Below are 25,592 nucleotides of genomic sequence, written 5' to 3'. Positions count from 1 at the left end.
TCCTCATCTAATATCAGAGCAGTTTGACTTTTCCAACTGTGTGTTTAAAGGAACTTGAAGTCTGAAAGTGATACTGAAATCAAAATATTACATAATAGAGAATTTGACATTTTTGGTTGTGGTACAGCCTCCACTGTTGTTGGTTTTTGTTTCAGTAAATAGTTTCAGATGAGAAAATTACCATTGCATGTTTCTACATAAATGTCCTACTTTCAAGACATCAGATCATTGTAGCATGATTTTATGTTTCCCATGAATTCCACCTTAAAGCCAAATATCATTTAATGTGAATAGTATATATTTCAATGAAGTTTTCAGATGTTGTATTTCATCAGGCATGTGTTGCAGCTAAGCAAATAGGTTTTTTTTCCCTACATAACATAAAAACAATAAAACGTTAAATTACAACTTATTCATGTGGAATAAAAAAACAAGTACTGAATAACAAAACCCATTAAGTTCTTATCAACATTTTATTTCCATTTATTCCAAGTTCACATCTACTCATATAAGAATTTTATTGTCACATTTTTGATAACGTCACAAAAATCAGTCATGTTAGAAATTCAAATGAAATATGCTTCTCGAAGATTCATTATGCAACCAGGGGAACGTTTCTCTTTCTCTGTGTAGTTCAACACAAATGGAAACCAAGTGTATATAAATTGTCCAATTGTTTTGTGACAAACCAGAAACATAAAACGTTTCTAAAGTACAGTCCAATACAGGAAATTAACATTTCCTTTAAACTGGATGATACCTTGTGATGAAGCTGGACGTCCTGAATGAGATCTCCCAGTCTTTCATGACTTATTCTCTTTGTGAATTCTCATGTGGAACAACAAATGAGCCTTCATGTGGCGCAGTACTGAACTACGAATAGTAGATATTTTCCCACGTTTCCCCAAAGAATACGGCTTCTCACCTGTGAGTTATCATGTGGGACAACAAACCACTGCGTTGACTGAAACTTTTCCCACATGTTTCACAAGAATAAGGCTTCTCACCTGTGTGAGTTCGCATGTGGAACAACAGATGATGCTGTTGACTGAAACGTTTCCCGCATGTTTCACAAGAATACGGCTTCTCACCTGTGTGAGTTCTCTTGTGGCCCGACAAACTACTCTGTTGACTGAAACTTTTCCCACATGTTTCACAAGAATACGGCTTCTCACCTGTGTGAGTTCTCATGTGGACAATCAATTTACTCTGTTGGCTGCAAAGTTTACCACAGATTTCACAAATGATTTTCTTCTTCTCAGTGAGAGTTCCTAAGTTCTGACATACTTTACGTTTTTTACACACAGATTTACCACAAGTTCCTTCACAAAGACGTTTTTCACATTCAGCCTGTTTCTCTGACACAGGAAAGTTCTCCCCTCCGTCACTATGGAATGTGATTTCTTTCAGCTCTGCATTCATAATTGACTCTGAGTCCAAATGTTTGTTCACATCATGGACTTCAGAGTCATGAGGGAGGAACTGCTCAGTGTCCAGTACTTCTTCTGGTTCACTCAGGAAACTTTGCTCCTCAATAGAAGGAACCCTAAAGGAATCACTTTCAAACTTCAGTTTAAGCTGCTCTCCCTCCTGGCTGGTACCGAGTTCCTGGTGCTCCTCAATCTGGGGAGGTTCTGGTTCTTCTGGTTCCTCTTTGATCAGAGGAGGTTCTGGTTCTTCCTGTTCTAGACAGTAGTTGGTTTCCTGATCGCAGAGCTGCTCCTCCCTACAGTCATGGTGCTGTTGGAGCTCTGGAGGGATAAAAAAGGACAAGATAAAAGATTAGTTACATTACTTCTACAGTTCCAGCTTAAAAACAAAACTGTAACTCTAGCAGTAAAAACATTCATTCAAAGTTTAAAAATAACATTATTGCTATATGTGCAACTTTAGCGTGGAAAAGACCAAGGAGATGGTCATCCACTTCAGGAGAGTCTCTGCACAGCACGCCCTGCTGACCATCAACGGCTCCATCCTAGAGCGTGTCAGCAGAAGTGGATCCAGGATGCAGCCAGCAAGATCATTGGTACCTCTCTCCTCCCTCACAGACCTGTAAAACAGCTCCACCAGGCTGTCAGGAAGCTGGACTCTACCAGCACTCCCTCCTTCACTGCATTGCACAGTGTTTAGCTGATTTATTTCTTATTGGGTCATTTATTCTGATTCTGATTCTATTGGATGAAACATCTGACCTATATTTGATCTTTTTCTTGTTTGTTGTTGAGTAAATATATGTTTACACCGTAGGAGGTACAAACGAGCTGAAGTGTAGATTCTACTGTGTCTTACATGAGCAACAGGAATTCACAATAAATCTCCCTTTGACTTTGACAACGATGAAGATTCATGTGTTCATTCAGACTTTTCCATACCTGTTCTGTGTAACTTGATTTGAGGATTCCAGCGGATTTCCAACAATCTTCTCTGACGAACAATCTCCTCCTCGTACTGGACGATAGTTTGTTCAAACACGGTGAATATTTCTCCAGCAGCAGCAGATAGTCGCTCGTTGATAAACTCTCTCAAAGCCTGAACTGAACTCATTGTTGCTGCAGGAGGTGAAATATTTCCTCTGTGAGACACAACACAGCCTCCAGACCTGCTTCTTCTTCTTCTTCTTCTTCTTCTTCTTCTTCTACACAAACAACCTTCACATTCACACTGACACCTACTGGTCAAACACATGTAGTGGCTTTTTGTCAGAGTGAGGAGTCAGGCTTTTGACACACTAGTTTATTTAGGATTACAAAGGAAACAAACGACTCAATTGACAGAGTAAGTTCACAGTTCTGAATAGAACTCCAAACTATCTCTCTTAATTTCTTAGTTTTCTTCAGATAATAAAGTCATAACAACCAGCAGAATAACATGTTGTCTTTCCCTGCCACCTGCCGTCTGGAGACGTCAAGCAGTCGGTTTATGACTTCTCATGTCCTCATCTAATATCAGAGCAGTTTGACTTTTCCATCTGTGTGTTTAAAGGAACTTGAAGTCTGAAAGTGATACTGAAGTCAAAATATTACATAACAGGGAATTTGACATTTTTGGTTGTGGTACAGCCTCCACTGTTGTTGGTTTTTATTTCAGTTAATAGCTTGACATGATAGCTTGCATGCTTCTAAATAAATGTCCTACTTTCATGAAATAAGATAATTGTACCATAATTTAATGTTTCCCAAAAATTCCACCTCAAAGCCAAATATCATTTAATGTGAATCGTATATATTTCAATGAAGTTTTCAGATGTTGTATTTCACCAGGCATGTGTTGCATGCAAGCAAATAGTATGTTATTTCCTAATTAGCATAAAAACAATAAAACGTTAAATTACAACTTATTCATGTGGAATAAAAAAACAAGTACTGAATAACAAAAACCCATTAAGTTCTTATCAACATTTTATTTCCATTTATTCCAAGTTCACATCTACTCATATAAGAATTTTATTGTCACATTTTTGATAACGCCACAAAAATCAGTCATGTTAGAAATTCAAATGAAATATGCTTCTCGAAGATTCATTATGCAACCAGGGGAACGTTTCTCTTTCTCTGTGTAGTTCAACACAAATGGAAACCAAGTGTATATAAATTGTCCAATTGTTTTGAGACAAACCAGAAACATAAAACTTTTCTAAAGTACAGTCCAAAACAGTAAATTAACATTTCCTTTAAACTGGATGATACCTTGTGATGAAGCTGGACGTCCTGAATGAGATCTCCCAGTCTTTCATGACTAATTCTCTTTGTGAGTTCTCATGTGGAACAACAAATGAGCTTTCATGTGGCGCAGTACTGAACTACAAATAGAAGATATTGTCTTGCGTTTCAAAAGAATACGGCTTCTCACCTGTGAGTTCTCATGTGGGACACCAAACCACTGCGTTGACTGAAACTTTTCCCACATGTTTCACAAGAATACGGCTTCTCACCTGTGTGAGTTCTCATGTGGCGCAATAAAGTTCTGTGTTGACTGAACCTTTTCCCACATGTTTCACAAGAATACGGCTTTTCACCTGTGTGAATTCTCATGTGGACCAACAGATGATGCTGTTGACTGAAAGTTTTCCCACATGTTTCACAAGAATATGGCTTCTCACCTGTGTGAGTTCTCATGTGGAACAACAGATGATGCTGTTGACTGAAAGTTTTCCCACATGTTTCACAAGAATACGGTTTCTCACCTGTGTGAGTTCTAATGTGGACCAACAAATTACCCTGTTGACTGAAACCTTTCCCACATGTTTCACAAGAATACGGCTTCTCACCTGTGTGAGTTCTCATATGGCGCAATAAAGTTGCGCGTTCACTGAAATGTTTCCTACATGTTTCACAAATAACTTTCTTCTTATCAGTGAGAGTTCCTAAATGAGGGAGGAACTGCTCAGTGTCCAGTACTTCTTCTGGTTCACTCAGGAAACTTTGCTCCTCAATAGAAGGAACCCTAAAGGAATCACTTTCAAACTTCAGTTTAAGCTGCTCTCCCTCCTGGCTGGTACCGAGTTCCTGGTGCTCCTCAATCTGGGGAGGTTCTGGTTCTTCTGGTTCCTCTTTGATCTGGGGAGGGTCTGGTTCTTCTGGTTCCTCTTTGATCTGGGGAGGTTCTGGTTCTTCCTGTTCTAGACAGTAGTTGGTTTCCTGATCACAGAGCTGCTCCTCCCTACAGTCATGGTGCTGTTGGAGCTCTGGAGGGATAAAAAAGGACAAGATAAAAGATTAGTTACATTACTTCTACAGTTCCAGCTTAAAAACAAAACTGTGACTCAAGCAGTGAAAACTTTCATTCAAAGTTAAAAAAATAACATTATTGCTTGATGTGCAACTTCAGCTGCTGAACAGTTGGTGGATTAACAATATTGCTTATAATAATTTCACAAATGAGTTCCTTCTTACCAGTGAAAGTTCCTAAGTTCTGACATAATTTAACTTTTTTACAGACAGTTGTATCAAATGTTTCCTCACGATGAAGCTTTTCACATTCAGCCTGTTTCTCTGACACAGGAAAGTTGTCTACACGGTCACTATGAAATGTACTGATTTGTTTCAGGTCTTCTGGTCCTTGTTCCTCTTTAAACAGTACAAGTCCTGGTTCTTCTTGTTCCACTTTGATCTGTGGGGGTTCTGGTTCTTCTTGTTCCTCTCTGATCTGGGGGGGTTCTGGTGCTCCCTGCTCTAGACAGTAGCTTGTTTCCTGTTTAAAGAGATGCTCCTCCCCACAGTTGTGGTGCTGTTGGAGTTCTGGAGGTATAAATAGTACAAGATAAAAGGTTAGTTACAATACTTCTACAGTTCCAGCTTAAAAAAAAAAAAAAAGGTTTTTCAGTAGAGGTGTACTGAATTCCAGAGACGGGGAGCAGAGCAGCTGAATGCTCTGACGAGGATTTACTGGGTAGGTAGAGCTGAATGTCATGCCCGGAGAAGTGGAAATGAATGTTAAATATGTCAAAGATATTGCACAGGGGTGGGAAATAAATGATAAAAGGGAGGGCCCCCAGGACAGAGCCCTGGGCCACACCTGTTGCAAAGGAGAAAAGGGTGGATTTAAAGGAAATGAGTGGAGGGAGCAGATCGTGACCAGAGATGTACAAAGTGAACCAGTCCAACAGAGTTGGCGTGATGCCAATGGAAGACATTGTTGAGGAGAGCGGCGTGACAGATGGTATCAAAGGCCACACTCAGGCTGAGGAGGATGAGGATGGTGAAGAGTCCAAAATCAGCTGCCACAAATACGTCATTGGTGATTTTGACAAGTGTTGTTTCTGTGTGATGGAGCAGGTGGAAACCAGAGTGGAACTGTTTATACGGGTTACAGGTAAATGCAAAGCGTTTCTCTTTTTGCAAAAAACCATGCGTTTTCACCTGAATTGTTGCATAAACAGGGTCTAAGTTAGACTGCTGGTACCTTAAGTTGTCCTAATAGTACTTACTTTTGCTTGAGAAATACTCAACTTAAGATAGTTACTGCTATGTTATGTTAGTTGCATTCATAAGCGGTAAGATTGTTTACAATCATTACAGATGTGCTGTGAAAGATATTTAGAGTTTAACATACATTTTGGACAGTGAATGTACACTGTTGAAGTTCTGGCTACTAGTAACAGTTGAGTTGAGAAGGAATATTTCTTTGTAGAAAAAGGAAGAAGTTGTTTAATGCTGTTGCTGTGGTTACACTTCCACACCAGAGGGGGCGCTGTGTGGTTGAGTTGAAGTCAAGAGTGGAGAAGAAGAACTAGTACATTTGGAGTTACCAACCTGAAGAACAAATGTGATTAAAAAAACTAGAAAAACAGAACGGACACAAATCCCGATTCTGTCTGCGGTGGGTAAACCAAACACAGTCGTAATGATGGAGGTCCTCCACGGGTCACATTCATGTGTTCATTCAGACGTTTCCATACCCGTTCTGTATAACTTGATTTGAGGTTTCCGGATGATTTCCAATAATCTGCGCTGACGATCAATCTCCTCCTTGTACTGGACGACAGTCTGTTCAAACATGGTGACTATTTCTCCAGCAGCAGCAGATAGTCGCTGGGTGGTCAAGTCTCTCACGGAGTCGTGGGAATCGTCACTTTCACCATCAGCAACAGTCACTTCAACAATATCCTCCTCCTCTTTAATGTGTGGAGCTTCATGTTCCTCCTGCTCCAGACTGGAGCTCGTCCTTTGGTTATGAATGTGTTGCCCTGGAGCAAAACAAGACAAAAGTCACTGATGTGATGGATGAGGAAACAGAACAGTGATGGATGGACATATCTATCTATCTATCTATCTATCTATCTATCTATCGTTGTGGATATTTTGTTGTTGTTGTCGGTGCTGTTTGGAATAAAGTGTTAAAACAAGGTTTTTCTGTCAGGAGGATTTTATTGAGTCCCAAGGCCCAGGATGATGCAGAGTGCATTCAGCTGTCTGCAAGATAGAGTGTGCGTCTCACAAGGTGTGCCGCTGTGTCTTAACCAGTGGGTAGGAGCAGGAGGGGTTTGAAGCAGAACAATTGAACTGTTGATGTTTAGCAATAGCAGACCGTTAACCTTGGTTCCCAGGCTGATAAGGCTTTGCTGGGAAAGGGAGTGAACAGAGAGTTGCTAGCTTAAAGCCAGGGAAATAGAAACCTGTGATAACGGAATATAATGCCGCTTTCACAAGGCAGTCAGGTTCACAAGGTCCATTATGAGAGTACAAGCACAAAATATAATGAGTATAGGCACAAGATATAATTTTACCACGACACTATCTCTCTTAATTGTCTCATTCATCGCAGGCCTTTGAATCAAAACTGTATTGTGGCAGACTTTGTTATATACAAAGAGAACACATGTAACATTGCAACATGATGAAACTGGTGATTCACACCTCGATCATATATGGAATGTAAAGCATGATTCGAGAATACACCAGAATTATCAAATGGAATTTCAATTCTACTCGCTGTTTGCCACTTCTATTCAAAGTCAATTAAAATTCAGGATAGTGGCTGTAAAGCCAGAGAAAGTGAAAGAAATGAAGTATCTGGGTATGATGAAGTGCTATCGAGCGGCAGGTTATGAAGCACATCAAGTCCATCCTCCAGAGGCAACTGGATGTTTTTCACTTCTCATATTGGCCAAATCGCTCCAGTAATGATGTTCTCATCCACCTGGACCACAAGGAGAATGCTGTTTACTGACTTCAGATCAAGATTCAACATCATCATCCCACAGCAACGCTCCTACAAACTGACCGGGCTCGGACTCACCACCTCCACCAGTGACTGGCTGGTGGACTTTCTCACAGAGAAAGCCCAAACAGAGCTGGCTCCAACAGCTCAAACACCACCATGCTGAGCACAGGAGCCCCCCAGGGATGTGTGCTGAGCCCCCTTCTCTTCACCCTGCTGACCATCAACGGCTCCATCCTAGAGCGTGTCAGCAGAAGTGGATCCAGGATGCAGCCAGCAAGATCATTGGTACCTCTCTCCTCCCTCACAGACCTGTAAAACAGCTCCACCAGGCTGTCAGGAAGCTGGACTCTACCAGCACTCCCTCCTTCACTGCATTGCACAGTGTTTAGCTGATTTATTTCTTATTGGGTCATTTATTCTGATTCTGATTCTATTGGCTGAAACATCTGACCTATATTTGATCTTTTTCTTGTTTGTTGTTGAGTAAATATATGTTTACATCGTAGGAGGTACAAACGAGCTGGAATGTAGATTCTACTGTGTCTTACATGAGCAACAGGAATTCACAATAAATCTCCCTTTGACTTTGACAACGATGAAGATTCATGTGTTCATTCAGACTTTTCCATACCTGTTCTGTGTAACTTGATTTGAGGATTCCAGCGGATTTCCAACAATCTTCTCTGACGAACAATCTCCTCCTCGTACTGGACGATAGTTTGTTCAAACACGGTGAATATTTCTCCAGCAGCAGCAGATAGTCGCTCGTTGATAAACTCTCTCAAAGCCTGAACTGAACTCATTGTTGCTGCAGGAGGTGAAATATTTCCTCTGTGAGACACAACACAGCCCCCAGACCTGCTTCTTCTTCTTCTTCTTCTTCTTCTTCTGCAACAAACAACGTTCAGCTTCACACTGACACCTACTGGTCAAACACATGTAGTGGAATTTTGTCAGAGTGAGGAGTCAGGCTTTTGACACACTGGTTTATTTAGGATTACAAAGGAAACAAACGAGTCAATTGACTGAAAGTAAGTTCACAGTTCTGAATAGAACTCCAAACTATCTCTCTTAATTTCTTAGTTTTCTTCAGAAAATAAAGTCATAACAACCAGCAGAATAACATGTTGTCTTTCCCTGCCACCTGCCGTCTGGAGACGTCCAGCAGTCGGTTTATGACTTCTCATGTCCTCATCTAATATCAGAGCAGTTTGACTTTTCAAACTGTGTGTTTAAAGGAACTTGAAGCCTGAAAGTGATACTGAAGTCAAAATAGAGAGAATTTGACATTTTTGGTTGTGGTACTGCCTCCACTGTTGTTGGTTTTTATTTCAGTAAATAGTTTCAGATGAGAACATTACCATTGCATGTTTCTACATAAAAGTCCTACTTTCATGTTATAAGATCATTGTAGCATGAATTTACATTTTCCATAGATTTCACCCCAAAGCCATATATCATTTTATTTGAGTAGTTCATATTCAATAACATTTTCAATTTCTTGTATTTCACCAAGCATGTCTGAGCAAAAAGTATTTTTCCTATGTAGCATGAACACAGCAAAAAGTTAAATTATGACGTATTCATGTAAAATATAAAACAAGCACTGACTAACAAAACCCACTGGATTCTTATCAATATTTTACTTCCATTTATTCAAAGTTCATATTTGCTCATAGAAGATTTTTAACATATATTTGAAAACACAAAAAATTCAGTTTTGTTAGCAATACAAATGAAATGTTCTACGATTCATTATACAACCAGGGCAACGTGTGTCATCCTCTGTGTAGTTCAACACAAATGGAGACCAAATTTATTTAAATTGTGTCATTTATTTTGTGACACACAAATATCAAACTTTTCTAAAGTACAGTCTAAAACAGTAAATCAACATTTCCTTTAAACTGGGTGATACCTTGTGATGAAGCTGGACGTCCTGAATGAGATTTCCCAGTCTTTCATGACTTATTCTCTTTGTGAGTTCTCATGTGGAACAACAAATGAGCCTTCTTGTGGCGCAGTACTGAACTACGAATAGTCGATATTTTCCCACGTTTCAAAAGAATACGGCTTCTCACATGTGAGTTATCATGTGGACCAACAAATGACTCTGTCGACGGAAACTTTTCCGACATGTTTCACAAGAATACGGCTTCTCACCTGTGAGAGTTCTTATATGGCTTAATAAAGTTGAACGTTCACTAAAACTTTTCCGACATGTTTCACAAGAATACGGCTTCTCACCTGTGTGAGTTCTCATATGGCCCAATAAAGTTGAACGTTCACTAAAACTTTTCCCACATGTTTCACAAGAATACGGCTTCTCACCTGTGTGAGTTCTCATGTGGACCAACAAATGACTCTGTCGACGGAAACTTTTCAGACATGTTTCACAAGAATACGGCTTCTCACCTGTGTGAGTTCTCGTATGGACCAACAAATGACTCTGTCGACGGAAACTTTTCTGACATGTTTCACAAGAATACGGCTTCTCATCTGTGTGAGTTCTCGTATGGACCAACAAATGACTCTGTCGACGGAAACTTTTCCGACATGTTTCACAAGAATACGGCTTCTCACCTGTGTGAGTTCTCATATGGCCCAATAAAGTTGAACGTTCACGAAAACTTTTCCCACATGTTTCACAAGAATACGGCTTCTCATCTGTGTGAGTTCTCATATGGCCCAATAAAGTTGAACGTTCACTAAAACTTTTCCCACATGTTTCACAAGAATACGGCTTCTCACCTGTGTGAGTTCTCATGTGGACCATCAATTTACTCTGTCGGTTGTAAAGTTTACCACAGATTTCACAAATGATTTTCTTCTTCTCAGTGAGAGTTCCTAAGTTCTGACATACTTTATGTTTTTTACACACAGATTTACCACAAGTTCCTTCACAAAGACGTTTTTCACATTCAGCTTGTTTCTCTGACACAGGAATGTTCTCCCCTCCGTCACTATGGAATGTGATTTCTTTCAGCTCTGCATTCATAATTGACTCTGAGTCCAAATGTTTCGTCACATCATGGACTTCAGAGTCATGAGGGAGGAACTGCTCAGTGTCCAGTACTTCTTCTGGTTCACTCAGGGAACTTTGCTCCTCAATAGAAGGAACCCTAAAGGAGTCACTTTCAAACTTCAGTTTAAGCCGCTCTCCCTCCTGGCTGGTACCGAGTTCCTGGTGCTCCTCAATCTGGGAAGGTTCTGGTTCTTCTGGTTCCTCTTTGATCTGGGGAGGTTCTCGATCGTCTGGTTCCTCTTTGATCAGAGGAGGTTCTGGTTCCTCTTTGATCTGGGGAGGTTCTGGTTCTTCTGGTTCCTCTTTGATCTGGGGAGGTTCTGGTTCTTCTGGTTCCTCTTTGATCTGGGGAGGTTCTGGTTCTTCCTGTTCTAGACAGTAGTTGGTTTCCTGATCACAGAGCTGCTCCTCCCTACAGTCATGGTGCTGTTGGAGCTCTGGAGGGATAAAAAAGTACAAGATAAAAGATTAGTTACATTACTTCTACAGTTCCAGCTTAAAAACAAAACTATGACTCAAGCAGTGAAAACTTTCATTCAAAGTTAAAAAAATAACATCATTGCTTGATGTGCAACTTCAGCTGCTGAAAAGTTGGTGGATTAACAATAATGTTTTTGTATAAATGTTTTCTATGTGTTATATCTTCACTTCTCTTCTCTCATATTTCCAAAACATTCTGTGAAATGTTTATCATGCTCCCTGAGATGAAGTGATGATGAGACTTCCTGCTTTTAAATGTTGTCAGGAAATGTCTCTTCAAAAACCATCAATGTCCACAACTTTACTGGACAGTCCATGTGGGAAATAACTTGTAATATTTGCATCAATCAGCCGTCAGAGTTGATAAAGTATCTATATATCTGATATACCTCCTTTCCAACCCACCACAGCGTGTGAGGTTGGAGATCCTGTCTCCTCCCTACTGAAGTGCCATCGAGCGGCAGGTTATGAAGCACATCAAGTCCATCCTCACCCGCTACTGGACACTCTTCAGTTCACATATTGGCCAAATCGCTCCAGTGACTGGCTGGTGGACTTTCTCACAGAGAAAGCCCAAACAGAGCTGGCTCCAACAGCTCAAACACCACCATGCTGAGCACAGGAGCCCCCCAGGGATGTGTGCTGAGCCGCCTTCTCTTCACCCTGCTGACCCACTACTGCACAGCCAGGTTCAGCACCAACCCCCTAGTAATGTTCACTGACGACACCACCGTCATCAGCAACAATGATGAGAGTGGCTACAGGGAGGAGGTGAGCCTTCTGGCCAGCTGGTGGAGAAACAACAACCTTCTGCTCAACGTGGAAAAGACCAAGGAGATGGTCATCCACTTCAGGAGAGTCTCTGCACAGCACGCCCTGCTGACCATCAACGGCTCCATCCTAGAGCGTGTCAGCAGAAGTGGATCCAGGATGCAGCCAGCAAGATCATTGGTACCTCTCTCCTCCCTCACAGACCTGTAAAACAGCTCCACCAGGCTGTCAGAAAGCTGGACTCTACCAGCACTCCCTCCTTCACTGCATTGCACAGTGTTTAGCTGATCTATTAGGGACCGAGCCTACCGGCAAGGTCCCTATTGTGTTTCGTCCGCAACCGAGAAACAAAGGCTGGGCAGGGGCCCAGCCCAAGCCCAGGGCCCTAGAGTAAGTGCCCCAGCATGAAAGGCACATCAAGACTGGCGAAAATAGTCATTTGATGTAAAAAAAAAAAAAAAAAAAAAAAAATTCCTAAATGGCTCTCTAGCGCCACCTAGAAGCACTAAAACGGCCACCAAGGCCCGTAGGAATGTCGTAGAGAGATCAAACGAAAACTCATTTGTTCGTCTCATCGAGACCTACGATTCACGCACTCTAACTTTTGACCTAAATCCAACAGGAAGTCCGCAATTTGCCTTTCAAAATACGATTTTTGCCCAAAAACCCTTTACGCAAACGCTATCTCCTCCTAGGGCGAAAGTTGCATCGCCTTGAAAACAGTATCAAAAAAAAAAGAGGAGATTGTCCTCTTCAATAATTTAGAACAGATTGTTATTTAATGCTACGGTTTCGTTTTTATGAGCCCTCAAAGTTTCCTACGCAGAATCACGCCTCCTCCCTCCTCCCATCCAGATACATGGGAAAACCGAAATTTCACCTCAAAAACTGCCGTGACAGAACAGTCCGAACTATCAAATGTGGCCAAACCGTGCCTCGCAGACACAAACCGAGCACATCACAATCACCAGAAGAATCTTACGAACACGATGATGTAAGAATTGTGGGGAAAATTCCATAAGAAAGGGCCTTTTTGACGAGTATGAACCGTGCTGACTGATTTTTTTTCACCCACGATTTAACATTAAGTCTGATGGAGCGAAATCCCGTGTTTGCGTCAAACAGCGACTCCTACAGTCTAAAGTTTACGTGTGACTGATTCCAAACCCACACAGACTGAAAGAGGACAAAAATTCCTCTCAAGAAATGATATTTTTATCCACATAGCTGCCCGACAAGTATGGATTCAGAGGAGTTGTTTCCAAAATATTTTCGGAAAATCCTCTGCCTCTCACTCTGATCACATGCACTCATTTAGCTGGGGGCCACGCCCTGCTGTGTGAACACAGACCAGGATGATGTCACAGCTTCCGGAATGTTCCGTCAGTCTCCCCCAGGATTGTCTCTGAGCTGACCTGTAGAATGAAGCTACCATGTGTGCTTGGTGGAGGAGCTAACATGCTAGTGGGCACTGTGGCATAATGCTAATGCTTTCTAATGCTAATGCTAGGCCTGTTAGCTTAACTGGTTAGCATGTGAGATTAGACCAGATTTCGGGTCAAGAACACCTGGGGGGTTAACCTGTGTGATTTTCAGATACATCACAGGTCTAAGCATGCTACTTAGCATGCTAACAAAGTTTTGTTCGATTGAGCTGAAATTTGGGGGGGTGTAACAATGGGGGCGCTAGGAGTACGTATCACGAGCTAATTAGCCTGTTCCCGCCAACGTTTGACCACGCCATACGGTTAGAATGCTAACAAAGTTTGGCCGATTGAGCTGATTTTTGGGGGGTGGCTTTATGTGGGCGATAGGATCACGGATCACAAGCTTACGGGTCAGAGATCCCCGACGGGCCGGCGTCCGACAAGGGTCGAGGTCCCGACCAACGCTGCTTGCAGCTTTAATTTCTTATTGGGTCATTTATTCTGATTCTGATTCTATTGGGTGGAACATCTGACCTATATTTGATCTTTTTCTTGTTTGTTGTTGAGTAAATATATGTTTACACAGTAGGAGGTACAAACGAGCTGAAGTGTAGATTCTACTGTGTCTTACATGAGCCACAGGAATTCACAATAAATCTCCCTTTGACTTTGACAACGATGAAGATTCATGTGTTCATTCAGACTTTTCCATACCTGTTCTGTGTAACTTGATTTGAGGATTCCAGCGGATTTCCAACAATCTTCTCTGACGAACAATCTCCTCCTCGTACTGGACGATAGTTTGTTCAAACACGGTGAATATTTCTCCAGCAGCAGCAGATAGTCGCTCGTTGATAAACTCTCTCAAAGCCTGAACTGAACTCATTGTTGCTGCAGGAGGTGAAATATTTCCTCTGTGAGACACAACACAGCCTCCAGACATGCTTCTTCTTCTTCTTCTGCAACAAACAACGTTCAGCTTCACACTGACACCTACTGGTCAAACACATGTAGTGGAATTTTGTCAGAGTGAGGAGTCAGGCTTTTGACACACTGGTTTATTTAGGATTACAAAGGAAACAAACGACTCAATTGACTGAGAGTAAGTTCACAGTTCTCAATAGAAATCCAAACTATCTCTCTTAATTTCTTTGTTTTCTTCAGTTTATAACGTTATAACAACCAGCAGAATAACATCTTGTCTTTCCCTGCCACCTGCCGTCTGGAGACGTCAAGCAATCAGTTTATGACTTCTCACGTCCTCATCTAATATCAGAGCAGTTTGACTTTTCCAACTGTGTGTTTAAAGGAACCTGAAGTCTGAAAGTGATACTGAAATCAAAATATTACATTAGAGAGAATTTGACATTTTTGGTTGTGGTACTGCCTCCACTGTTGTTGGTTTTTATTTCAGTTAATAGTTTCAGATGAGAACATTACCATTGCATGCTTCTACATAAAAGTCCTACTTTCATGTTATAAGATCATTGTAGCATGAATTTACAGTTTCCATAAATTTCACCCGAAAGCCAAGTGTTATTTAATGTAAAAGTGTATATTTCATAAAAGTTTTCAGATGTTTTATTTCATCAGGCATGTGTTGCAGCTAAGCAAAGAGTGTTTTTTTTCCTACGTAACATAAAAACAATAAAACGTTAAATTACAACTTATTCATGTGGAGAAAAAAAAACAAGCTCTGAATAACAAAACCCATTAGATTCTTATCAACATTTTATTTCCATTTATTCCAAGTTCACATCTACTCATATAAGAATTTTGTCACATTTTTGATAACGCCACAAAAATCAGTCATGTTAGAAATTCAAATGAAATATGCTTCTCGAAGATTCATTATGCAACCAGGGGAACGTTTCTCTTTCTCTGTGTAGTTCAACACAAATGGAAACCAAGTGTATATAAATTGTCCAATTGTTTTGAGACAAACCAGAAACATAAAACGTTTCTAAAGTACAGTCCAAAACAGTAAATCAACATTTCCTTTAAACTGGATGATACCTTGTGATGAAGCTGGACGTCCTGAATGAGATCTCCCAGTCTTTCATGACTTATTCTCTTTGTGAGTTCTCATGTGGAACAACAAACCACTGCGTTGACTGAAACTTTTCCCACATGATTCACAAGAACACGGTTTCTCACCTGTGTGAGTTCTCATGTGGCGCAATAAAGTTCTGTGTTGACTGAAACTTTTCCCACATGTCTTACAAGAATATGGTTTCTCACCTGTGTGAGTTATCATGTGGACCAACAAGTTACCCAGTCGACTGAAACTTTTCCGACATGTTTCACAAGAATATGGCTTCTCACCTGTGTGAGTTCTCATGTGGGCCAACAAAATGCTGTGTACACTGAAACATTCTCACATGTTTCACAAGAATATGGCTTCTCACCCGTGTGAGTTTTCATATGGCGCAAGAAATTCCTCTGTTTAGTGAAGCTTTCTTCACATGTTTCACAAGAATACGGCTTCTCACCTGTGTGGGTTCTCATGTGGACCAACAAATTACTCTGTCGAGTGAAACTTTTTCGACATGTTTCACAAGAATACGGCTTCTCACCTGTGTGAGTTCTCATGTGGCGCAAAAAAGTTGTGCGGTCACTGAAACTATGTCCACATATTTCACAAGAATAGGGCTTCTCACCTGTGTGAGTTCTCTTGTGGCCCAACAAACTACTCGGTTGACTGAAACTTTTCCCACATGTTTCACAAGAATATGGCTTCTCACCTGTGTGAGTTCTCATGTGGACCATCAATTTACTCTGTCGGTTGAAACTTTTACCACAGATTTCACAAATGATTTTCTTCTTCTCAGTGAGAGTTCCTAAGTTCTGACATACTTTACGTTTTTTACACACAGATTTACCACAAGTTCCTTCACAAAGACGTTTTTCACATTCAGCCTGTTTCTCTGACACAGGAAAGTTCTCCCCTCCGTCACTATGGAATGTGATTTCTTTCAGCTCTGCATTCATAATTGACTCTGAGTCCAAATGTTTCTTCACATCATGGACTTCAGAGTCATGAGGGAGGAACTGCTCAGTGTCCAGTACTTCTTCTGGTTCACTCAGGAAACTTTGCTCCTCAATAGAAGGAACCCTAAAGGAGTCACTTTCAAACTTCAGTTTAAGCTGCTCTCCCTCCTGGCTGGTACCGAGTTCCTGGTGCTCCTCAATCTGGGGAGGTTCTGGTTCTTCTGGTTCCTCTTTGCTCTGGGGAGGTTCTGGTTCTTCTGGTTCCTCTTTGATCTGTGGAGGTTCTGGTTCTTCTGGTTCCTCTTTGATCTGGGGAGGTTCTGGTTCTTCCTGTTCTAGACAGTAGTTGGTTTCCTGATCACAGAGCTGCTCCTCCCTACAGTCATGGTGCTGTTGGAGCTCTGGAGGGATAAAAAAGTACAAGATAATAGATTAGTTACATTACTTCTACAGTTCCAGCTTAAAAACAAAACTGTGACTCAAGCAGTGAAAACTTTCATTCAAAGTTAAAAAATAACATCATTGCTTGATGTGCAACTTCAGCTGCTGAACAGTTGGTGGATTAACAATAACGTTTTTGTATAAATGTTTTCTATGTGTTATATCTTCACTTCTCTCATATTTGCAGAACATTCTGTGAAATGTTTATCATGCTCCCTGAGATGAAGTGATGATGAGACTTCCTGCTTTTAAATGTTCTCAGGAAATGTCTCTTCAAAAACCATCAATGTCCACAACTTTACTGGACAGTCCATGTGGGAAATAACTTGTAATATTTCCATCAACTACCTCCAGCTCTACCAGATCCACAAGCAAGGACCCACCAGAGCTCCACATGACAGACACTCCTAACAGGACAAGTAAAGGCCACCCGGCCTGCAGAGCCACAGGAATTCACAATAAATCTCCCTTTGACTTTGACAACGATGAAGATTCATGTGTTCATTCAGACTTTTCCATACCTGTTCTGTGTAACTTGATTTGAGGATTCCAGCGGATTTCCAACAATCTTCTCTGACGAACAATCTCCTCCTCGTACTGGACGATAGTTTGTTCAAACACGGTGAATATTTCTCCAGCAGCAGCAGATAGTCGCTCGTTGATAAACTCTCTCAAAGCCTGAACTGAACTCATTGTTGCTGCAGGAGGTGAAATATTTCCTCTGTGAGACACAACACAGCCTCCAGACCTGCTTCTTCTTCTTCTTCTTCTTCTTATGCAACAAACAACGTTCAGCTTCACACTGACACCTACTGGACAAACACATGTAGTGGATTTTTGTCAGAGTGAGGAGTCAGGGTTTTGACACACTGGTTTATTTAGGATTACAAAGGAAAACAAACGACTCAATTGACTGAGAGTAAGTTCACAGTTCTCAATAGAAATCCAAACTATCTCTCTTAATTTCTTTGTATTCTTCATATAATAAAGTAATAACAACCAGCAGAATAACATCTATTCTTTCCCTGCCACCTGGTGTCTGGAGACGTCAAGTAGTCAGTTTATGACTTCTCATGTCCTCATCTAATATCAGAGCAGTTTGACTTTTCCAACTGTGTGTTTAAAGGAACCTGAAGTCTGAAAGTGTCAGGTTTAACCTCTGCACACTTATTAATCTGCAAGAAAGAACACACACCAAGTCAAGTTTCAGGTCTTACTCGCGAGGAGAATGGACAGAGAGTGTTTCAATTACAATCTCCAACCCGCTCTGAAAACTCTCGTCCGTCTCCTCTCTTTTTATTAGGGTTGCAGCAAGGTGTTTACATTTCTACAGAGATCAGTGAGCAGAGAAGGCAGGAGGTGAATGGAACACATCGCTCCGTCGAGGTCAGCTTGACTCGAGTGCTGGAACACTTTGTTCTTTTGTGAAACTGCTCTTTGCCGGTTTTCACAAAACTGTCTTCTCAGTTTCAGAGGATTATCATCTGCAAGGCATAAAGATTATTGTTGCAACAACACCCCTGCACTCATCATAGTGCAAGAATGTGGAAATACAGCATGGGATAAATTATATACACTTTTATTCCAACAGAAAGTGATACTGAAGTCAAAATATTACATTAGAGAGAATTTGACATTTTTGGTTGTGGTACAGCCTCCACTGTTGTTGGTTTTTATTTCAGTGAATAGTTTAAGATGAGAAAATGATTACAGTATTGCATGCTTCTATATAAATATCCTACTTTCAAGATATAAAATCATCGTAGCAATAATTTACTTTTTCCATAAATTTCACCCCAAAGCCATATATCCTTTTATTTGAGTAGTGTATATTCAATAACATTTTCCAGGGATTGTGTTTCATCAAGCATGTGTGAGCAAAAAGTATTTTCCCTAAATAGCATAAAATTAATGAAGCTGGACGTCCTGAATGAGATCTCCCAGTCTTTCATGACTTATTCTCTTTGTGAGTTCTCATGTGGAACACCAAATGAGCCTTCATGTCGCGCGGTCCTGAACTAAAAATAGTCAATATTTTCCCACGTTTCCCAAAGAATACGGCTTCTCACCTGTGAGTTCTCATGTGGGACAACAAACCACTGCGTTGCCTGAAACTTTTCCCACATGATTCAGAAGAACACGGTTTCTCACCTGTGTGAGTTCTCATGTGGATCAACAAATGATTCTGTTGACTGAAACTTTTCCCACATGTTTCACAAGAATATGGCTTCTCACCTGTGTGAGTTCTCATGTGGACCATCAATTTACTCTGTCGGTCGTAATGTTTACCACAGATTTCACAAATGATTTTCTTCTTCTGAGTGAGAGTACCTACATTCTGACATACTTTACGTTTTTTACACACAGATTTACCACAAGTTCCTTCACAAAGACGTTTTTCACATTCAGCCTGTTTCTCTGACACAGGAAAGTTCTCCCCTCCGTCACTATGGAATGTGATTTCTTTCAGCTCTGCATTCATAATTGACTCTGAGTCCAAATGTTTCTTCACATCATGGACTTCAGAGTCATGAGGGAGGAACTGCTCAGTGTCCAGTACTTCTTCTGGTTCACTCAGGAAACTTTGCTCCTCAATAGAAGGAACCCTAAAGGAATCACTTTCAAACTTCAGTTTAAGCTGCTCTCCCTCCTGGCTGGTACCGAGTTCCTGGTGCTCCTCAATTTGGGGAGGTTCTGGTTCTTCTGGTTCCTCTTTGATCAGAGGAGGTTCCGGTTCTTCCTGTTCTAGACAGTAGTTGGTTTCCTGATCGCAGAGCTGCTCCTCCCTACAGTCATGGTGCTGTTGGAGCTCTGGAGGGATAAAAAAGGACAAGATAAAAGATTAGTTACATTACTTCTACAGTTCCAGCTTAAAAACAAAACTGTGACTCAAGCAGTGAAAACTTTCATTCAAAGTTATAAAATAACATCATTGCTTGATGTGCAACTTTAGCGTGGAAAAGACCAAGGAGATGGTCATCCACTTCAGGAGAGTCTCTGCACAGCACGCCCTGCTGACCATCAACGGCTCCATCCTAGAGCGTGTCAGCAGAAGTGGATCCAGGATGCAGCCAGCAAGATCATTGGTACCTCTCTCCTCCTTGTTTATCTTGAATAAATATATATTTACACCGTAGGAGGTACAAACGAGCTGGAATGTAGATTCTACTGTGTCTTACATGAGCCACAGGAATTCACAATAAATCTCCCTTTGACTTTGACAACGATGAAGATTCATGTGTTCATTCAGACTTTTCCATACCTGTTCTGTGTAACTTGATTTGAGGATTCCAGCGGATTTCCAACAATCTTCTCTGACGAACAATCTCCTCCTCGTACTGGACGATAGTTTGTTCAAACACGGTGAATATTTCTCCAGCAGCAGCAGATAGTCGCTCGTTGATAAACTCTCTCAAAGCCTGAACTGAACTCATTGTTGCTGCAGGAGGTGAAATATTTCCTCTGTGAGACACAACACAGCCTCCAGACCTGCTTCTTCTTCTTCTTCTACAACAAACAACGTTCAGCTTCACACTGACACCTACTGGACAGAGGGGATAGGACGTAAAGCTCATCCTCCAAATATATTTCATGAACGATTTCGTTGTTTTTCTACGGAAGAGTTTTAGGGCCACTGAAGAAAAAAAAAATTTCGGAGGCTGATATAAAAAAAAAAACCTTCGTGGCCTCAAAAAAAGTCGAAAATCATATTCGAGATTTTTTTTTTTCACGGTGGAAAGAAAAGTCCGTCCATCCACACGCCAGCGCGTGTGACTGCTTCCTCAAAATGCACATCAGGCGGTTTAATGAAGTGATGAAAAGATGCTTCAGGACAGAATCTCGCTCATAAACACGGAGCAGTTATCATCAGGATCAGGACTAGAAGAGACGGAGCAGCCTGCTGCCTGGTTCCGTCGCGGAAGTCCGTCGAGTACGAAGGACAAAGACACGGATCCTTGGCTGCTTATTTAAACGTGTTCTTATTAATCAAGGACATCCGGTGTAAAATCACACGTCCATAAGCAGTAAGCAACCCGATATAGTCAGAATTAAGTGATTTAATGTGAATTCACATCTACGGGCAAATGATGAGGGATGGAGAGACGTCTCTCCGTGGAAAAAATTAAATTCTAATTTGATTTTCGACTTTTTCTGGGGCCACAAAGTTTTTTTGTTTTTTTTTAGCCTCCGAATTTTTTTCTTTTCTTCAGTGGCCCTAAAACTCTTCCGTATTTTTATGTGTCTCCGACCTTCTCATTTAAAATAGTTTTCCCCGTTCACAATTCAATTCAATTCAATTCAATTTTATTTGTAAAGCTCTAAATCACATCAACAGACATCTCAAAGCGCTTTTACAATGATAGAGAACAACAGAACCCAACTAAACCCTTCCAAAGCAAGCAGATGTAAACAAGCAACAGTGGTCAGGAAAAACTCCCTCACATGGAGAGAAGTTCAAAAGAACTCCCTCTTCAGGAAGAAACTGTGGGGCGGACCCTAGACTCTGGAAAGGGGGGCCATCCGCCTTGACCGGTTGGGGGGAGAAGTACATGGGCTAGGACAGGGAGAGAGAGGAAAGAAGAGGGAGAGAGAGAGTGGCAAACAGGCGAGATAAATACTAAGAAAAGTCTATGATGAGCGTTGGTCTGATGATGAACCAATCTCAGTCTGGAGTTTAAGGGCCGTTCTGTTGCGGTGGGGTCCCGGTGCTGTGGTGGGGTCGGGTAGTAGGACCGTCGTAACTCCACTCTGTGAGTCTTGGGTCTGATCCCCTGGATCCTGCTCCCCTCCTGTCAGGGAGAAAAACAGACGGCGGCAGTATCTGGTGGCTCCAGTAATGTTGTTACACAGAGAGAAAGAAAGAAAGACAAGAAACAGAAGCTCCAAATGTAGAGTTCCTCCCTTTAACGGGAGAGAGAAAATCCCCTCAGCAGTCTAGGCCTATAGCAGCTCAACTTAGTGCTCCCACTTTATTCCTAATGAGAAGCTTTATCAAAGAGGAAGGTTTTTAGTCTACTCTTAAATAAACTAATGGTGTGGGCCCTTCGGACCGAGGCTGCTAGTTGATTCCAGAGTAAAGGAGCCATATGGCTGAAACTCCTGCCTCCTGTTTTACTTTGATGGACTTTAGGGATTACCAACAGTCCTGCATCCTCAGAGCCAAGGGCCCGTGGAGGGTGAGACACTTCTAGAAGTTTCTCCATATAGGACGGAGCCTGGTGATGAAGAGTTTTATATGTGATCAGAAGGATCTTGAATTCTATTCTAGATTTGATTGGGAGCCAGTGTAAGGATGCCAAGACTGGGGAGATGTGCTCTCTTCTTCCAGTTCTGGTTAGTAAACCTGCAGCAGCGTTCTGCACTAGCTGTAAGGTCCTAACAGAGGAGTTTGGACATCCTGACATTAGGGAGTTACAATAATCTAATCTTGAAGTCACAAAGGCATGAATAATTGTTTCTGCATCTTTGAAGGACAAGAAGTTTCTAAGTTTTGCAATATTCCTTAGATGGAAGAAGGCTGTCCTGGAGACATGTATAACATGGGACATAAAGGACAGATCCTGATCAAAAATAACACCCAGGTTCCTAATATCACTGTTAGAGGTTAAGGTAATATTATCTAAGGTAATCAGACTATCTGAAAAGTTATCCCTGAGCTTTTTAGGACCTACGATTAGAACCTCAGTCTTGGATGTGTTGAGCATTAAGAAGTTGATAGACATCCAGGACTTAACGTCCCTGAGGCAGGACTCTAATTTAACAATTTGGTCGGCCTGATTGGCTTTAATTGATAAATATAGCTGAGTATCATCTGCATAACAATGACAGTTAATGTTGTGTTTCCTAATAATATTTCCGAGTGGTAACATATAGAGATTAAACAATATGGGTCCGAGGACGGAGCCTTGTGGTACTCCACACAGGACCCGTTCATGCATTGAAGATTTGTTATTTACATGAACAAATTGAAACCGGTCAGATAAAAATGATTTAAAACAGTTTATGGCTACGTTTTTAATGCCGACGGCATCTTCTAATCTCCTTAAGAGTATATTATGATGGACAGTATCAAATGTGGCACTAAGGTCCAGAAGAAGTAAAACAGATAGAAGACCTCTATCTGAGGCCATTAGAAGGTCATTAGTAACTTTTAGCAGTGCAGTCTCTGTACTGTGGTTCATTCTGAAGCCGGACTGAAAGTCCTCTAACAGCTTATTCTCGTGCAGATAATCCTTGAGTTGTTTAGCCACTACTTTCTCCAGAACCTTGGACAGGAAAGGAAGGTTGGAGATCGGCCTGTAGTTTGAGAGAAGGCTTGTGTCTAAGTTTGGCTTCTTAATGAGAGGTTTAATAACTGCTAGTTTAAAGGATTGTGGCACATAGCCTATTGTTAGAGACTGGTTAATAATTGCGAGTATAGAATTATTGATTAGTGGCAGTGCCTCTTTCAGAATTCTAGTAGGAATTGGGTCCAACAGGCTAGTAGTTGGTTTAGCAGAAGAAATAAGGGAATTTAGTTGGACTAGTTGTATTTGCTGAAAGCATTCCAGATGACTGTTAGGTTTAACCAGTTCCTCTGTTATGGGGCTAACGGACAGTAGGGTTTGATGGATGTTATCCCTAAGCGTTGTAATTTTATTTTGAAAGAACTTCATGAAGTCCTCACTACATATATTGAGAGGACTGGTGGGCTCAACGCTATTTTGGTTCTTGGTCAGTTTGGCTACAGTACTGAAAAGAACCCGAGGGTTGTTTTTGTTTTCCTCTATTAAGGATGAGTAGTAATTAGTTCTACTTCTACTCAGAGCTTTCTTATAAATTTTGAAGCTATCCTTCCAGGCTATATAATCTAGGTCTGTTTTTGTTGATTGCCAAGTTCTTTCTAATCTACGGGAGCGTTGTTTAAGCTGGCGGTTTTGATGAGTTAAACCACGGGGAAGACTTTTCCTGTTTTTTCAGTTTCATTTTTTGAGGAGCTATGTCATCTAGCGTTGTTTTTAGCATATCTGTCAGACTGTTTGTTAGGTATTCAATGTCTGAGCTAGCAACAGTATACGGGTCAGGAAGATCCACTACTGATTCTATAGCAGAGGGAATTCTTTCCTTGAATTTAGTTACTATGTTATCAGAGAGAGACCTGGTTAACACGGCTTTAACCGGAGGTTTATAACTGTTTAGAACAAAGTCAAAGGTTATTAAGAAGTGATCTGACAGGAAATCATTGTGAGGAGAGATGGTCAGATGCTCTATATTCAAACCATAAGTTAGAATAAGGTCTAGGGTGTGGAGATGTTTATGGGTAGGCCCGTCTACTACCTGAGAGAAACCTAGAGAGTCAAGTGTAGATCTAAAGCTGGCACTGAAACTATCATTTTCTACGTCAACATGAACATTGAAGTCTCCTACCATGATAACCTTATCTTTAGTCAGGGCTAGATCTGACAACAATTCAGAGAATTCAGTTAGAAAAGTTGAATAAGGTCCAGGAGGACGATAAATGATTACAAATTCTACAGAATTTACTATTTTATTTGACGGGTGTCGCATGGTCATGCTCCGACTCTCAAAAGAACTAAAGTTGGATTTTGGGTTAATAGTAATTAGTAACAGAGTTATAGATGGCTGCCACGCCCCCTCCTCGACCACTTTCACCAGCTATTTGAGTGTTAATATGACTTGGAGGGGAGGCTTCATTTAGACTAACATACTCATCTTTACGTAGCCAGGTTTCTGTTCATCCAAAGAGATTAATGTTGTGTTCGGTTATCAGATCATTGACTAGAAGAGCTTTGGATGATAAAGATCTAATGTTTAGGAGACCACATTTTATTTTTTTTGTCTTGATTTTGTCTAGTTTCACACTTGATACGGATTAAGTTTTTGTAGTCATTAGAAGTTGTTTTCCTAGGTTTAGATAGTTTTATACTTGTGGTGGTCCGAGGAATAGACACAGTCTCTATGGGATGGTTAACTAAGTTAGCTATGGTTGGTGACTGCCGAGAGGGAAACTCAGATAGGACTGCGACTCTGTTGCCTGGTCCCCACTCTGGTACGTCAGGATGGAGGAGCTAAGCTTTTAACTATGTTTCTAGATAAGAGGTATGCTCCATCCAACGTGGGATGGATGCCGTCCCTCCCAATGAGACCAGGCTTGCCCCAGAAGGACTTCCAATTATTAATGAAGCCTACCGAGTTACTGGGACACCACCCTGACAGCCAGCGGTTAAAAGATGACGTGCGGCTAAACATCTGGTCACTGATGAGGTTTGGGCAACAATTTTGCAACAGTTCTGACCTTGAAAGAAACAATATTAATGAGGATTCAGAACAATCTACTGGCAGATGAACACCAAAACATCTTACTAGGGTGTTTAAATCTATTGTTTCAAGTAAACCTTTTGTTTGACAAATGGTGACATCTTTTAATGAGTGTGAGCATTTTCAAGAGAGGCTCCAGACATGTCACACTAGTCACAAAAAGTTTGGGATATTTGGCTTCCAGGTGAAATTTTAGGATGAACCTAGGATGCACTATAACCTTCACACATTACATTAACGTGACTCTTAAAACGTTTGAACGCATTCAATTCATCCATTGTCTTTATGCTTGCTGTAGAGGCATTTGTTCGAAATGAGTTGGAATACATGCTGTTTTGAAGAGATTTGGCTTTAGACCCTGCTTTATAGATTGAATCAAACTTCTGAAATGGCAAAAACATGAACTTTTACAAAACTTAAACACGGACAGGCTTCGATCATTACGAACATCTGGGCACATACTGCTCACGGTGGAA

The 25,592-nt window shown here is 41.1% G+C and overlaps 5 protein-coding genes across 5 annotated transcripts; all 5 read right to left on the bottom strand.

Annotated features, from left to right (window-relative positions):
- Positions 1-456: 456 nt before the first annotated feature.
- LOC308113213 (uncharacterized protein) lies at positions 457-2,622 on the bottom strand. Its single transcript, XM_080469275.1, has 2 exons — positions 2,373-2,622; positions 457-1,751 (listed from the first exon to the last, which is right to left on the bottom strand). The coding sequence occupies exons 1-2, from the start codon at positions 2,542-2,544 to the stop codon at positions 922-924; spliced, it is 1,002 nt and encodes a 333-aa protein (XP_080325401.1). The 5' UTR covers positions 2,545-2,622; the 3' UTR covers positions 457-921.
- A 760-nt stretch (positions 2,623-3,382) lies between these two features.
- LOC308113775 (uncharacterized protein) lies at positions 3,383-8,551 on the bottom strand. The gene is made up of 4 exons (XM_080470238.1): positions 8,294-8,551; positions 6,398-6,685; positions 4,893-5,237; positions 3,383-4,684 (listed from the first exon to the last, which is right to left on the bottom strand). The coding sequence occupies exons 1-4, from the start codon at positions 8,463-8,465 to the stop codon at positions 3,846-3,848; spliced, it is 1,644 nt and encodes a 547-aa protein (XP_080326364.1). The 5' UTR covers positions 8,466-8,551; the 3' UTR covers positions 3,383-3,845.
- Positions 8,551-14,322, bottom strand: LOC308113776 (uncharacterized protein). The gene is made up of 2 exons (XM_080470239.1): positions 14,080-14,322; positions 8,551-11,124 (listed from the first exon to the last, which is right to left on the bottom strand). The coding sequence occupies exons 1-2, from the start codon at positions 14,306-14,308 to the stop codon at positions 9,740-9,742; spliced, it is 1,614 nt and encodes a 537-aa protein (XP_080326365.1). The 5' UTR covers positions 14,309-14,322; the 3' UTR covers positions 8,551-9,739.
- Positions 14,323-15,080: 758 nt separating this feature from the next.
- LOC308113861 (uncharacterized protein) lies at positions 15,081-17,561 on the bottom strand. The gene is made up of 2 exons (XM_080470389.1): positions 17,319-17,561; positions 15,081-16,757 (listed from the first exon to the last, which is right to left on the bottom strand). Exons 1-2 carry the CDS (start codon positions 17,488-17,490, stop codon positions 15,703-15,705), a joined length of 1,227 nt encoding a protein of 408 aa, XP_080326515.1. The 5' UTR covers positions 17,491-17,561; the 3' UTR covers positions 15,081-15,702.
- A 443-nt stretch (positions 17,562-18,004) lies between these two features.
- LOC308113214 (uncharacterized protein) lies at positions 18,005-20,297 on the bottom strand. The gene is made up of 2 exons (XM_080469276.1): positions 20,060-20,297; positions 18,005-19,608 (listed from the first exon to the last, which is right to left on the bottom strand). Exons 1-2 carry the CDS (start codon positions 20,229-20,231, stop codon positions 18,863-18,865), a joined length of 918 nt encoding a protein of 305 aa, XP_080325402.1. The 5' UTR covers positions 20,232-20,297; the 3' UTR covers positions 18,005-18,862.
- Between the last annotated feature and the right edge of the window lie 5,295 nt (positions 20,298-25,592).

The sequence above is a fragment of the Lipophrys pholis genome (genome assembly GCF_963383615.2).
Source record: "Lipophrys pholis genome assembly, chromosome: 8".
Taxonomy (NCBI): domain Eukaryota; kingdom Metazoa; phylum Chordata; class Actinopteri; order Blenniiformes; family Blenniidae; genus Lipophrys; species Lipophrys pholis.
This window is presented reverse-complemented; position numbering and strand designations above follow the sequence as displayed.

Bases quoted from the DNA above. Each gene is read 5' to 3' on its own strand.
- LOC308113213 (XM_080469275.1), bottom strand. From the start codon at position 2,544: ATGAGTTCAGTTCAGGCTTTGAGAGAGTTTATCAACGAGCGACTATCT. The intron at 1,752-2,372 runs GTATGGAAAAGT...TTATCCCTCCAG, and splicing joins AATCAAGTTACACAGAACAG to AGCTCCAACAGCACCATGAC.
- LOC308113775 (XM_080470238.1), bottom strand. From the start codon at position 8,465: ATGAGTTCAGTTCAGGCTTTGAGAGAGTTTATCAACGAGCGACTATCT. The intron at 6,686-8,293 runs GTATGGAAAAGT...GTTTTGCTCCAG, and splicing joins AATCAAGTTACACAGAACAG to GGCAACACATTCATAACCAA. The intron at 4,685-4,892 runs GTAAGAAGGAAC...TTATCCCTCCAG, and splicing joins GAACTTAGGAACTTTCACTG to AGCTCCAACAGCACCATGAC.
- LOC308113776 (XM_080470239.1), bottom strand. From the start codon at position 14,308: ATGTCTGGAGGCTGTGTTGTGTCTCACAGAGGAAATATTTCACCTCCT. The intron at 11,125-14,079 runs GTATGGAAAAGT...TTATCCCTCCAG, and splicing joins AATCAAGTTACACAGAACAG to AGCTCCAACAGCACCATGAC.
- LOC308113861 (XM_080470389.1), bottom strand. From the start codon at position 17,490: ATGAGTTCAGTTCAGGCTTTGAGAGAGTTTATCAACGAGCGACTATCT. The intron at 16,758-17,318 runs GTATGGAAAAGT...TTATCCCTCCAG, and splicing joins AATCAAGTTACACAGAACAG to AGCTCCAACAGCACCATGAC.
- LOC308113214 (XM_080469276.1), bottom strand. From the start codon at position 20,231: ATGAGTTCAGTTCAGGCTTTGAGAGAGTTTATCAACGAGCGACTATCT. The intron at 19,609-20,059 runs GTATGGAAAAGT...TTATCCCTCCAG, and splicing joins AATCAAGTTACACAGAACAG to AGCTCCAACAGCACCATGAC.